A 15,313-nucleotide genomic window follows, 5' to 3' on the forward strand; every position below is an offset into this window, starting at 1 on the left:
TATCAGGGTCTAGTGGCAATATATAGATCAAAAGGACTAGAGATTGCCCTGGATGTAATGAGAGACCTTAGCCTTTTTTAAGCTAACTAAGTTAGGTCATTAAACATTTATGAAGGGCATCCTATGTTCTGGGCACTGTCCACTACTCCTACTCCCAAAGAGCGCACAATCTAGTAGAAGAAGTAAAAATCTAAGCAAATATGTGCAATTAAGATAAAAAGAGGATGCTTTAAAGATAAGCTTATTCTTGTTTAATTCAGAAGTCATTTAATCCAATCTATACCTGAACAAGAATTTACTCTAAAACATACCTTTACACCTATAAAGGGAAGTCTTTGCCTGAAGATCTCCAGTGAGGATGAACCCACTGCCTCTTGAGGCCATTCAAATCGTTTGCCCATCCACATCAGTCATACCTTTTTTATTCTCTTTTTTTCTTCAAACTTTTATTCATACACTTGATATATTTATTATAGACTTTTATTGACAAAACATATGCATGGGTAATTTTTCAACATTGACCCTTGAAAAAATTTCTGTTCCAATTTTTCCCCTCCTTCCCTCTCCCCTCTCCCCTAGATGTCAGGCAGTCCCATACATGTTAAATATGTTAAAGTATATGTTAAATTCAATATATGTATATATATATATATATATATATATATATATATATATATATATATATATATATATATATATATATATATATATATATATATATATATATATGTGTGTGTGTGTGTGTGTGTGTGTATATATATATGTGTGTGTATATGTGTATATATATATATATATATATATATATATATATATATATATATATATATATATACAGTTGTCTTGCTACACAAGAAAAAATCGGATTTAGAAAGAAAGTAACTGGGAAGAAAAACAAAAATGCAAGCAAACAATAACAGAGTGTAATTGCTATGTTGTGGTCCACACTATTTCCCAGTGTTCTTTTGCTGGGTGTAGCTGGTCCTGTTCATTTCTGCTCTATTGGAACTGATTTGGATCCTCTCATTGTTGAAGAGGGCCACTTCCATCAGAATTGATCCTCATATAGTATTGTTGTTGAAGTGTATAGATCTCCTGGTTCTTCTCATTTCACTTAGCAGAAGTTCATGTAAGTCTCTCCAAGCTTCTCTGTATTCATCCTGTTGGTCATTTCTTACAGAACAAGAATATTCCATAACATTCATAAACCACAATTTACTCAGCCATTCTCCAATTGATGGGAATCCATTCAATTTCCAGTTTCTAGCCACTACAAAAAGGGCTGCCACAAACATTTTTGCACATTTTCAGTCCCTTTCCCTTCTTTAATATCTCTTTGGGATATGAGCCCAGTAGTAGCACTGCTGGATCAAAGATTATGCACAGTTTGACAACTTTTTGAGTATAGTTCCAAATTGCTCTCCAGAATGGTTGGATCCATTTACAATTCCACCAACAATGCATCAGTGTCCCGATTTCACCACATCCCCTCCAACATTCGTCCTTATCTTTTCCTGTCATCTTAGCCAATCTGACAGGTATGTAGTGGTATCTCAGAGTTGTCTTAATTTTGTGCAATTGATTTTTAACCCAAGTGTGTTGCTGTGTATTTCTCTTAATTCAGCTTTAAAAGCAATAGTCCTCTGTATGTGCCAAAATGTTTGTGGCAGCCCTTTTTGTAGTGGCTAGAAACTGGAAAATGAATGGATGTCCATCAATTGGAGAGTGGTTGGGTAAATTATGGTATGTGAATGTTATGGAATATTATTGTTCTTTTTTATTTTATTAATTTTATAATTATACATTTTTGACAGTATATATGCATGAGTAATTTTTTATAACATTATTCCTTGTATTCATTTTTCCAGATTTTCCCCTCCCTCAGTATAACCTAGATATGATATATGTATGTAAATCCAATTTTCTTGTTGCACGTTAAGTATTGGAGTCTGAAGGTATAAGTAACCTGGGCAGATAGACAGTAGTGCTAATATTTTACATTCAATTCCCAGTGTTCCTTCTCTGGGTACAGTTGTTTCTGTCCATCATTGATCAACTGGAAGTGAGTTGGATCTTCTTTATGCTGAAGATATCCACTTCCATCAGAATACATCTTCATACAGTATTGTTGTTGAAGTGTATAGTGATCTAGTTCTGCTCATTTCACTCAGCATCAGTTCATGCAAGTCTCTCCAAGCCTTTCTGAATTCATCCTGCTGGTAATTTCTTACAGAGCAATAATATTCCATAGCCTTCATAGACCATAATTTACCCAACCATTCTCCAATTGATGGACATCCATTCATCTTCCAGTTTCTAGCTACAACAAAAAGAGCTGCCACAAACATTTTGGCACATATATGTCTCTTTCCGCTCTTTAGTATTTCTTTGGGATATAAGCCCGGTAGTAGCACTGCTGGATCAAAGGGTATGCACAGTTTCATAACTCTTTGGGCACAGTTCCAGATTGCTCTCCAAAATGGCCGGATTCTTTCGCAACTCCACCAACAATGCATTAGTGTCCCAGTTTCCCCACATCACCTCCAACATTCATCATTATTTGTTCCTGTCATCTTAGCCAATCTGACAGGTGTGTAGTGGTATCTCAGAGTTGTCTTAATTTGCATTTCTCTGATCAGTAGTGATTTGGAACACTCTTTCATATGAGTGGATGTAGTTTCAATTTCATTATCTGAGAATTGTTTGTTCATATCCTTTGACCATTTATCAATTGGAGAATGGTTTGATTTCTTATAAATTAGGATCAATTCTCTATATATTTTGGAAATGAGACCTTTATCAGAACTTTTAACTATAAAAATATTTTCCCAATTTGTTACTTCCCTTCTAATCTTGTTTGAATTAGTATTGTTTGTACAGAAACTTTTTAGTTTGATGTAATCAAAATCTTCTATTTTGTGATCAATAATGATCTTTAGTTCTTCTCTAGTCATAAATTCCTTCCTCCTCCACAGGTCTGAGAGGTAGACTATCCTCTGTTCCTCTAACCTATTTATGATCTCATTCTTTATGCCTAAATCATGGACCCATTTTGATCTTATCTTGGTATATGGTGTTAAGTGTGGGTCCATATCTAATTTCTGGCATACTAATTTCCAGTTTTCCCAACAGTTTTTTTTTTCAAATAATGCATTTTTATCCCTCATGTTGGTATCTTTGGGTTTATCAAACACTAGATTGCTATAGTTGTACCCTTTTTTGTCTTTTGTACCTAATTTGTTCCACTGATCTACCAGTTTATTTCTTAGTCAATACCAAATGGTTTTGGTGACTGCTGCTATATAATATAGTTTTAGATCAAGTATACCTAGACCACCTTCATCTGACTTTTTTTTCATTAATTCCCTTGAAATTCTCGACCTTTTATTTTTCCATATGAACTTTGTTGTTATTTTTTCTAGGTAATTAAAATAGTTTCTTGGGAGTCTGATTGGTATAGCACTAAATAAATAGATTAGTTTGGGGAGTATTGTCATCTTTATTATATTCGTTCAGCCTATCCACAAGCACTGGATGTCTTTCCAATTATTTAAATCTGACTTTATTTTTGTGGCAAGTGTTTTGTAATTTTGCTCATATAATTCCTGACTTTTCTTTGGTAGATGGATTCCCAAATATTTTATACTCTCAACATTTGTTTGGAATGGAATTTCTCTTTGTATCTCTTGCTGTTGCATTTTGTTGGTGATGTGTAAAAATGCTGAGGATTTATGTGGATTTATTTTGTATCCAGTAACTTTGCTAAAGTTGTGAATTATTTCTAATAACTTTTTATTAGAATCTCTGGGGTTTTCTAAGTATACCATCATATCATCTGCAAAGAGTGATAGTTTGATTTCCTCATTACCTACTCTTATTCCTTTAATCTCTTTCTCGACTCTTATTGCTGAGGCTAACATTTCTAATACAATATTGAATAATAATGGTGATAGTGGGCAACCTTGTTTCACTCCTGATCTTACTGGGAAAGGTTCCAGTTTATCTCCATTGCATATTATGCTTACTGACGGTCGTAAATATATGCTCCTGATTATTCTAAGGAATAATCCATTTATTCCTATACTCTCAAGAGTTTTTAGTAGGAATGGATGTTGGATTTTGTCAAATGCTTTTTCTGCATCTATTGAGATGATCATATGGTTTTTATTAATTTGATTATTAATATGGTCAATTATACTAATAGTTTTCCTAATATTAAACCAGCCCTGCATTCCTGGTATAAATCCTACTTGGGAATATTATTGTTCTGTAAGAAATAACCAACAGGAGGAATACAGAGAGGCTTGGAGAGACTTACATCAACTGATACTGAGTGAAACGAGCAGAACTAGGAGATCATTATACACTTCAACAATGATACTGTATGAGGATGTATTCTGATGGAAGTGTATATCTTCAACATAGAGAAGACCTAATCCAATTCCAATTGATCAATGATGGACAGAATCAGCTACATCCAGAAAACGAATACTGGGAAATGAGTGTAAACTGTGAGCAATTTTTTTGTTTTTCTTCCCAGATTATTTTTTACCTTCCAAATACAATTCTTCCTTTGCAACAACAACAACAAAATTCGGTTCTGCACATATATATTGTACCTAAGATATACTATAAGATATTTAATATGTATGGGAATGCCTGCCATCTAGGGGAGGGGGTGGAGGGAAGGAGAGGAAAAATTTGGAACAGAAGGGAGTACAAGGGATAATGTTGTAAAAAAAAAAAAAAAATTACCTATGCATACGTACTGTCAAAAAATGTTATAATTACAAAAATTAATTTAAAAAATTAAAAAAACAAACAAAAAACCAACCAAACAGACAGACAAACAAAAAAAATAGTCCTTTTCATTATCTTTAGCTCTTCTCACTAGACTCAGTTGGTAAGCTTCATTTTACTACATTCTTTCTCAAATCTTTATAAATCCCAATTCTATAATTAAATGTAGTATCCCTCTAGCATTGTATAATTAATAAATTTGCCAGTTCTCTCTACTTCCATCCAAGCCAAGATAAATTATACATTTTCCCATTTTGTTCATAAAAGGGATCTGTTGAGTAACTCTATCAAATATTGTTCTGAATGATTTTCTGGTATACTCTATCAGTAGAATATACCTAATCCATCTGTCTCATAAATCTAATTGCTATTTATGTGTGTGTGTGTATATATATATATATATATATATATATATATATATATATGTTTAAAACAATATATATAAAACCAGCAGAGGGCATCATCTATCAGGTTTTACAAGTTTAAGTGCAAAGTGAAGAATTCACTCTTTTTACAAGGTTCTCTCTATTCCTTACAATCCCTGAAATATCTGCTTGTTCACTTTTTATCAACTCCCTAGCCAGCTAGTTGTTTACTCTCCCTTAGCTAAGCCTATACAAATAATCTAATTTCCAAATATTAACAGTGAGGGGAGAATACTCTTCCTGTGGCTACCTGACTGAGAAAAATATCTTGCTTTTACCTGACTTGCTTAAGGCTACAGAAATCTATTTACTCATCTCTTCTTTATAACTGAAAGTAAAGGGTTCCCAGTCATAAGACTAATATCCTTGGCTGTTGTTAATAAAATCAAAATCCAAGAATCTCATTCAATCAGCTCAGCCCCTACCCAAAACAAAACACTAGCATCTTGGACTAAAGTTTTAAAACTGTAACTTTTTAAAAACTTAGTCTCTGTGTACCGAAAGCCATTCACTGGCTCACTCCATTGAAGCCTCTTAGTTCCCACTTCAAAACATATAATGAAATTATGATCAGTCGCAGTTTTATAGCAAAAATAAGTTAACTTTAAAAACTATGACAATCAAGAATTAGGAACAACTTAAAATAAATAAATAAATAAATAAAACCTGAAGTCTTGAAGTAAATATAAGCATCTGTAAACACAGGAAGAGAAGAGGAATTAGTACTTCAAAAAAGTTTTTGCAGATTTTAAGAAGTTCAGCAAATTAATTCATATCCATTAAGGTTTTGAATAGGTAGTCATAGAGTCAAACTTCAGGGCTTTTGGTTTCATACTCTCCTAGTCCACGCAAATATCTCTGCATATGCAAGTGATTAATGCAGCAGATTTTCCCCTCTTTTATCATTCCTCTTATTTGTTTTCAGTCTCTATCTGTCTATTGGCTGCTTCCCTACTGCTTATAAACATGCCAATTTCAACCCCATCCTCAAAATCCTTATTTAATTCATTTATTCCCAATAGCTATTGTCCTGTATCTTCCTTTTTGCGACCAAATTCTTTGTAAAGGTTTTCTACAAGTACCTCCATTTCCCTATCACTTTATTCTTAACTCTTTGCAATCTGGTTTCTGACCTCATCATTCAGTTGTAACTGTTTTCTCCACAGAACTTTTAATTCCTCAATTCCCAAATCTAATGAACTTTTCTCAGTCTTTCTTCTTTTTTACCACTGTGCAGCATTTGATTCAGTTGCTAATCCCTTTCTCCTCGATATATTTTCTCTAGGTTTTTGTCATGCTTGTTCTTCCTGATTCTCATCCTATATGTCTGACCATTCCTCTTTTGTTTGGTGGATCTTTAATAGTAGGAGTGTTCCAGGCTCTGTTATGGGCCCTGTTATCTTCTCTCTCCATTTCACTCAGTGATCTCATCAACTCCCATGATTTCAATGATGATCTCTTATACAGTTGACTTTCAGGTCTATTTGCCCATCCCTAACCTCTCTTCTGACATCCACTCATATCTCTTTTTAGACATTTAGAACAGAATGTTCTATATAAATCTTTTAAAATAATATTTTATTTCTCCCCAGTTACATGTTAAAACAATATTTTAACATTAAAGATTTTTGAGTTACAAATTCTATCCCTTCCTCCCTTCCCTCCTCCCTGAAGCAGTAAACAATTTGATATAAGTTATAAATGTACAATCACTTAAAACATTTCCACATTAGTAATTTTGTACAGGAAAACTCACACAAGAAAGGAAAGAAGGAAGGAAGGAAGGAAGGAAGAAAGGAAGGAAGGAAGGAAGGAAGGAAGGAAGGAAGGAAGGAAGGAAGGAAGGAAGGAAGGAAGGAAGGAAGGAAGGAAAGAAGGGGGAGGGAGGGAGAGAGGAAGTTTTTGTAGATCTCAGAGAATTAAAGAAAGGAAGGAAGGAAGAAAAAAGAGAAGGATAGAAGGAGGAAAGGAAGGAGAGAAGGAAGAAAGGAAGGGGGGAAGAAGAGAAGGAAGGGGGAAGAAGAAAAGGAGGGGAGAAGGAAAGGAGGAAAAGAAAGAAAGAAAAATGGTATGCTTTAATCTATATTCAGACAATATATGTGCTTTCTCTGAAGGAAGATAGCATACTTTATCATAAAATTCTTTGTAATTGTGTTGGTTTATTACATTGCTTAGAATAACTAAGTCATTCACATTTCATCATCCAGCATTGCTACTAATGTGTACAACTTTCTCCTGGTTCCATGTTCACTTCACTTTCTATCAGTTCATGTAAATATTTACAGGTTTTCCTGAAATAATACTGCTAGTTATTTCTTATAGCACAATAATATTCTATGACAATTATATACCACAGTTTATTCAGCCAATTCTCCAGTTAATGGCATCTCCTTAATTTCCAATTCTTACCTACCACAAAAAAGAGTTGATACGATTATTTTTGAACCAATAACCTTCTTTAATTTTTAAAAAAATCCTTTTGGGTATTTCTGGATCAAAGGTTATGAAGTTTCATAGTCCTTTGAGTATTGTTCCAAATTGTTCTTAGAATGGGGTTCGATAATTCACAACTTCGCCAATAGTGCATGTGTCCCAGTTTTTCCACAATCTCTCCAACATTTATCGTTTTCCTTTTTTGTCATATTAGCTAATCAGATAGATGTGGCATGGTACTTAAGAGTTGATTTAATTTGCATTTCTCTAATTAATAATGAGTTAGATAATTTTTTAATATGACTATAGCTTTAAATTTTTTGTTTTTTGCTTGTTTATAAGTTTCAGTTGGAGAATGTCTTGTATTCTTATAAATTTGATTCAATTTTCTATATATTTGAGAAATGAGACTTCTATCAGATACTTATAAAAATTTCCCCTCAATTTCCTGCTTTTCTTTTCATATTGGTTGCATTAGTTTTGTTTATACAAAATCTTTTTAATTTTATATAATCAAAATAATTTATTTTATATTTTGTAATACTCTTGATATCTTGTTTGGTTCTAAATTTTCCCCTTATCTATAGATCTGACAGATAAATTATTCCATGTTTTCTTAATTTGCTTATCACCTTACCTTTTATGTATTTGTGTATATATCTACATACATAGACACACATATGCATATACATAGACATGCATCTAAGACAATATTAACATGACTGACATATAATGTAGAATTATCTTGATTGAATCTTTTTTAAGTTAGACTTTGTCTAAGATCAATGATTACTATCCCTACTACCTTTACTTAAAAAAAAATTCTACTCTTGATCATTATTATTATCTTTGTGTATCTCTCTTATTTTCTATCCTTGCTAACTCTTCTACTTTACACAAATGTATTATTCCCTCTTTAACTCATGCCCAATGTGAGTAAGTTTTCAGTACTGCCAGCCTCCATCCCCCTTCTAGTTCCTCTGTGTTTGTTCTTGCACTTGCACCTCATTCATATAGAATATTATTATTTTTGCCTTTTTCTAGATGGTTTTACTTTTTAGAGTCACATCATGCTCTGCTCAAACCAATCTTTGTTTTAGAATACCCAATTACTAATGTCAATGTTAGGTATATGACTTACATTTCTATGTATAAAATATGAACAATTTGTTTTTACTGAATACCTTGAAATTAATCTTTGATATTGGTTCTTAGTAAATTTTCTATTGAGTTTGGGGTTTTTTGGAGACAAAATCCTGGAAATCTGATAGTTTATTAAATGTTATATTTTATTTTTTATTTTTATTTTCATTATTTTTAATTTTTTTGCTGAGGCAATTGGGGTTAAGTGACTTGCCCAGGGTCACAAAGCTAGGAAGTATTAAGTGTCTCAGGCCAGATATGAACTTAGGCCCTCCTGACTTCAGGGCTGGTGCTCTATCCACTGTGCCATCTAGCTGCCCTTAAATATTCATTTTTTAGAAATTTGATATTATACTTAATTTTGTTGGATATGATTTTTTGGCTGTAGGCCTACTTCTTTTAATTGTAAAAATGTAATATTCCAGGACCCATGGTCTTTTATGGTAGCTTCTGTTAAATACTTTGCAATTCTTAGTGTAGCTCTAGAACATTTGAATTTTTTGGGGGGAGGGAAGTAAACTTTTCTCTTTGATCTGGGAGTTTTGAAATTTAACAAGGATATTTCTAAATGATTTCTTTGTAGGATCTCTGAGGTAATGATTGGTGAATTTTTTTCTATTTCTACTTTCCCCTCTTATTCTATCACTTCAGGACAATTTTCTTTGATTATTTCTTTTATTATTGTGTTGAAGGTATTGGTTTTTTGTTTTTTTTTTTTTTTTTGTCATGTCTTTCAGGTAATCCAATAATTTTTGTGTTTTCTCTTCTTGATCTGTTCTTCATATCTGTTGTTTTCCTTATGTTTCACATTCTCATCTATTTTGTTGTTCTTTATAATTTTTTTTATTATTTTTTGGTCACTTGTAACTTCCTCTTGTCTAATTCTAATTTTCAAACAGTTATTTTCTGATTTAAGTCTCTGGGTCTCCTCCTCTAGTTGTATGACTTTCTTTTCATAATCTTGTTTTTTTCTTGAATTGATCTTATTATTATTATTATTTTTAGTTTTACCTAAATCTCTCATTTGATTTTTAAAGTATTTTTTGAGTTTTTTTGGGCCAGTAGTCATTTAATATTATTCTTTGGGGTAGGAGAGGTCTATGTGTTTTTTTTTTTTTTATTTGAATATTCTCCTCTAAAGATGAACCCTGGTCTTCTCAAATTCCAATTCTATGGTTGCCTTCTTCTTTCTTTTCCTGCTCATTTTTTTTTAAATAAGAATTTAACAGTATAATGAGTTTTAGTCCTGAGATGGGAGAATGGTGCCTCTGACTTCACCTCAGTCACCCCTTTGTCCTGGAATCCCAAAGCAAGAATTCTACCCTCCTGCAAGTGCCCTCATCCAACAGTGTCCCTGCCCCACTGCTTCTACACTCACTGGGTATGCTGGTTCCTACTCACTCAGCAGCACAGCTGGGCCTGGTATTTCCTAATCAGCTGAGGTTCCCTCAGTCTTCCTGGACTCAGACCCCAGGCTGCCCAAAGTGTTCAGGAGGTGAAAGTTCCTGTGGTTCTGGCAGAGATCATCTCAGAACCCAGGTAGCCCCAGGGCTCCCTGCTTGCTGTTTCAGGGGAGCTAGCTTGGAGATGTTTAGACTTCACATTGATTAATCTTCTTCTTGGGGTAGGTCATCTGGGCTTCTTTGATTGTCCAGGAAGTACCCTTGTGCTACTCCAACTCTTAATGGTTTTTTACTCTTCTACATTAACCCTGAGGTGCAGTTTTCTTTTGTTTATGGGAAAATCTGGAAAGCTTAGAGTTTCCTTACCCACTTTGACATCTTTCCACAATCCTTCTCTTGTCCTTTATTTTTGAAGAACATCAATGACATTACAAGGAAGATATCTTGACTTGCAAGTGAAATATACAATCTATGTATAGCATTAGTAAATAAGCAAAAAAATCCCAAAACTTGAATAGCTAATATGAAATAGAAAGCTTACAATAGTAATCCATACATGCATGAATATATTCTAGTATCAGCAATTATATCCAAAGCAAAATATTTGAAGTTAGCTTTGAGTTTTGTTTATTGTAGCCCTAAGTATTCATGAAAGATGATGTATGGACCTATTTTTTTTGGTTGTTTTGTTTTAACATCATAAATTACTTAAGAAAAGACAAACAGCATTCATATTATTTTGTCCACATATATCATTTTCATTTTAGATAAACCATCCCAGTAGAAGTCATGTAATTTCTAATCCTTGCTTTCTCCAATTGGACAGATATTGATCATTGCTTTCTATTATAATTTTCTTATTGCTCTTTATTCTATAGACAAATTTATACAGACTATTAACTAACTTCATCTAAAATAAGCATATAATAATTTATATATAATGTAATACCATTCAGTTATAAGCAATCTAAATCAATTCTTCTTGGGAATAGATTTAATCTAGTGTTATTATTTATGTTTGCAACACATATTTATTTAATGAATGAAATCCCTAATATCATGGAGGCAGAACATTTGAAATAACTACTGTCAATACTCCAGATGGTAACATTTTCTTCTTTACTACTCCAAGACTGCCTATAGGCAGCATATAAAACCAGGTAGTATCCAGCCACACCAAATCCAAGTTAATACCAAAGTTGTTGACTTGGAGTGTGTTGATAATGAAGGAGGGAAAGCAAGAAATACTAGTGAGACTACAGTAGAGCAGATTAGTACAGCTCTAAAAGTTGGTTATCTGAGTAGTTTTTTTTTTTTTTTTTTTTTTTTTTTTTTTTTTTTTTTTTAACGCAAGTGTGTTTGTGTTTGTATTATCTGTATCTTTGGGAAGAGTCTTAGCATTGAGTTTTGTTGCAAGTTGCTTGAAGTCACATTTGTCACAAGGTCAGTGACTGTCATACCCTCAATAAAATCTTATGAGCCTTTTCTTTTTCTCAGTTGCATGGCTTTATCAGTGTTCTTAGAAATCCATTATTCAGTGGTTGGAGGTCTTTGCATCTTAGTAATGAGTTATTCTAAGCTTATTTCTATTATGTTACTTTTAATGCAGAAAATTTGAAAATTTGGTTTTATATTATAGAGGAAGCTCGGTGGCACAGTGGAAAGAGCAATGGACTTAAAATTAGGAAAATCTGAATTTGATTCTTGCCTCAGGAATTTACTTAATGTGTGACCCTGAACAGCTGTCTTTTCATAGGCTTTGTTTCCCCATCTATAAAATGAGGATAATCATATTTACTTCTCACTTGTTGTATAGATCAAATGAGATTAAATATGTAGATGTGTTTTGTATGTGTATGCATATATATGTGTGTAGAGTACTTTTCAAATCTCAATATAAATACTAGTTGTTATTATCATCTCAAATTTTGGATACAAAGTACAAATGTTAAATAAATATTCTTTTCTTTCTCAGGTTATAAATGTTTTAAGTCTGTTAAAGAAGGTTTTTTTTTTTTTTTTAAAGATATGAACTATGAAAATTAACTTTAAAAAAAACCCAAAACATGATTTTCCAGAAGATGGCACTCTAAGTACAGCTTTCTCAAGTTTGGATGTGAGATTTTAAAAGTACCCTATCCAAAAGAATGCATCCATTTAAATATTAACTCATGCCTAATTCTTTTTTGATATACCTTTTTAGTAAAAATCTACCAGGAAGTATAAAAATGCTTACTTTCCAAAAGAATCAAAAATGTTTTTAGGGAAATATGTATTAATGGAATGATAATGTTCTTTATTTTAATTACAAATTCTCAAGTTATACTGTTAGAGAATAAAGAAAACTTCTTTGTGGACATTTATACAATGTATAGTGACTCATACATTAGAGAAAAGCTTCTCAGAGGATATAATTTATATATTAGCATTAAATATTATTTTTATTTACTTAAAATCTAAACCATTATTCTTAGAGATACCATCACAAAAATCTAAACACCAAATTATTTGTTTAATATTGACATTGAGAATTGTTCAATCTTCAATCATAACAATATTTGTTTTATGTAAATTTGTAATATAGATAATCTTTCCAAAAATCATCAAGGCACTTATCTTGATGATATACTTAGATGATCATATGTTTATATGTTCCCTCTGTATCAATATTTGAATTGATATTGAAAATTATTTTATCTACTTTTCTATCTTTTTACTTATTTTATTTATTTATTAAAATACATTTAGAAAGGGGTCTCTTCACTCTGTTAGAAGTAAATATTTTTAAGTTTTGAATTACAAGGTCCTTTGGGCCCTTAGCTTTACTGGTGATAAAAAGTGCATGTTAAGAAAGAAAACTATAAACAACTTTTACTTGAAATGGATATATTACATTTTAACATGCAGTTGAAAAACTGTCATGAGAAAAGTTGTTAGATTGTTTATATTTGGACAAAGAAATAATATCTTGTGGGATATGAATACTTGATATTACACAAATTTATTATTCTTGTCACAAATCTCAACACATTTAAAAAAAATCAGTTTCTCATGGTTGAGTGAATTTGAATCACTTGAAAGAAAGCAGCATACAATAGAACTTTGCTCTAATGCTACCCTTTAAAAGTCCTTATTGTATAAAGTGAGAAAAAAGTCATTTTAGTAATTTAGGAACTAAATTAAATACAAGTTATTTCAATAAGCAAATATTTAGTGCTTGCAATGTTCCAGGAACTCTGTTGGCATTGCTGATATGAAGAGAAAAACAAAATAGTCTTTCTCTGAGACTGACAGAGAGAAAGTATATGTATGTGTGTGTGTGTGTGTGTGTGAGAGAGAGAGAGAGAGAGAGAGAGAGAGAGAGAGAGAGAGAGAGAGAGAGAGAGAGAGAGAAAGAGACTGAAAGAATGAAATTAAATAACCTTAAAAAGTATCTGAAACCCACTTTATATCAAATTCTGTTTAGTAGTAAAGAATATTATAGATTGAGATTCAGAGTATTTCGTGATATGTCATAAATGTTTCTTTAAAGTTCACTGTGAAATTTAAGCACTCTGATACTAATTTGTCAAGATCACAAAACATTTTCAGTGATTTCTCAATAAAGATTGTTAAAAGAAATATAATTTCTGTTTTTTATATATATATCATCAATATTATTATTATACCTTTCTTTTCATCACCATGCCCAAATGCTTATTGATTATCTTTGTTATATTTTTTTTCAAATATACTTTATTTGTATTTTTGTTTTCAAATTTCCTTATGAGATAGCAGGTTCTTATTTCCTTTTTTCTTTCTTATTACATATTTGGGGCAGCTAGGTGGCGCAGTGTATAGAACACCAGCTCTGAAATCAAGAGGACCTGAGTTCACATTTGATTTCAAACATTTAACACTTTCTAGGTGTGTGACTCTGGCCAAGTCACTTAACCCCAATTGCCTCAGCAAAAACAAACAAAAAACCACACACAACACATGTTTAGATACCAAGATTGAAGTACAAATATAAAGATTACTTTTGCCTAGTATAATCAAAGAGATGTACCTAATAACTTAAGCCATATTGAACAAAGTCATTTCTGTGTATTTTATAAATAGACTTCTAAAAATCTGGCCTCATTAATAGTACAAAATGGGAAACTAGTTTAAAGTTATTTTCTATTTTTCATTTAATGATTGAACTTTAAATTAGGACAAGGAAGTTCTGAAAGTGGTGACCATAGATAAAATGCTACCAAAGCTGAAAAAATGCAATGAATTTTTGGAACTTATACTTAAAGGACTTAATGAATATTTGGAAAAGAAGCGTCTATTCTTCCCAAGGTTCTTTTTCTTATCCAATGATGAACTTCTTGAGATTCTGTCAGAGACAAAGGATCCAACTCGGTAAGTAGTTTTCACAAAGTGTACATGATAATTGATATTCAAGCTATACAACAATTTGGCTTTAAAAGACAATTGAAACCATGCTTCCTTTTTTATCATTCACTATGATACTAAACTTTAAAAATCATTTTAATGGAAATAATACAGATTATCTTTTTTTTTTTTTTTTTTTTGTCTTTAACCTTGCTAAAGAAAAGATGTCATTTTTGGAATTTCTAATTTTGTTTTCATATTTTCCCATGGATTCATAAAACATATATCTTATGTCTCAAACTTTGAAGGAGGGATACAAACAGCTAAGATTACAATAACAAATTCCCAGATAAGTTTTGTGTTTTGTTTTTTTTATTATATAGACTTATGTTTGTGCAGCCATCTAAAAAGATGGTTTGATGGATCTGTGATCTCATCAATATTGATGCTCCCTTCAGAGAGTTCTACCTCAAATCCACCCATAACTTTTTAAACCAAGATGGATTCTTATTTGTCTGCTCTAAATTCCTCCAAAGGAGGAATTAGGGGAAATCCAAAGGGATTTACAGATTTAAATGATTATTCACTTAACTCTTATTTGTACATCAAAGTGAGGGATATTAGACTGTATTTCCATTACACTAATATATGTCTTTCCTCCAAAAAAAAAAAGTTGATTCTGCTTTTAATACAGTGGGAGGGATTTTAATGATTTCTAGTTGTGATCAAGTTCACACTATTTTATTTCCA

The 15,313-nt window shown here is 31.9% G+C and overlaps 1 protein-coding gene across 1 annotated transcript in view; it reads left to right on the forward strand.

Annotated features, from left to right (window-relative positions):
• Nucleotides 1-15,313, forward strand: part of DNAH7 (dynein axonemal heavy chain 7) — a 278,808-nt gene that overhangs the window by 91,415 nt on the left and 172,080 nt on the right. The window contains exon 19 of the mRNA XM_074302814.1: nucleotides 14,397-14,590. Within this exon, the coding sequence (XP_074158915.1) occupies nucleotides 14,397-14,590 (194 nt within the window). The remainder of the gene's footprint in view (nucleotides 1-14,396; nucleotides 14,591-15,313) is intronic.

This window comes from Sminthopsis crassicaudata, chromosome 3 (genome assembly GCF_048593235.1).
Source record: "Sminthopsis crassicaudata isolate SCR6 chromosome 3, ASM4859323v1, whole genome shotgun sequence".
NCBI lineage: Eukaryota > Metazoa > Chordata > Mammalia > Dasyuromorphia > Dasyuridae > Sminthopsis > Sminthopsis crassicaudata.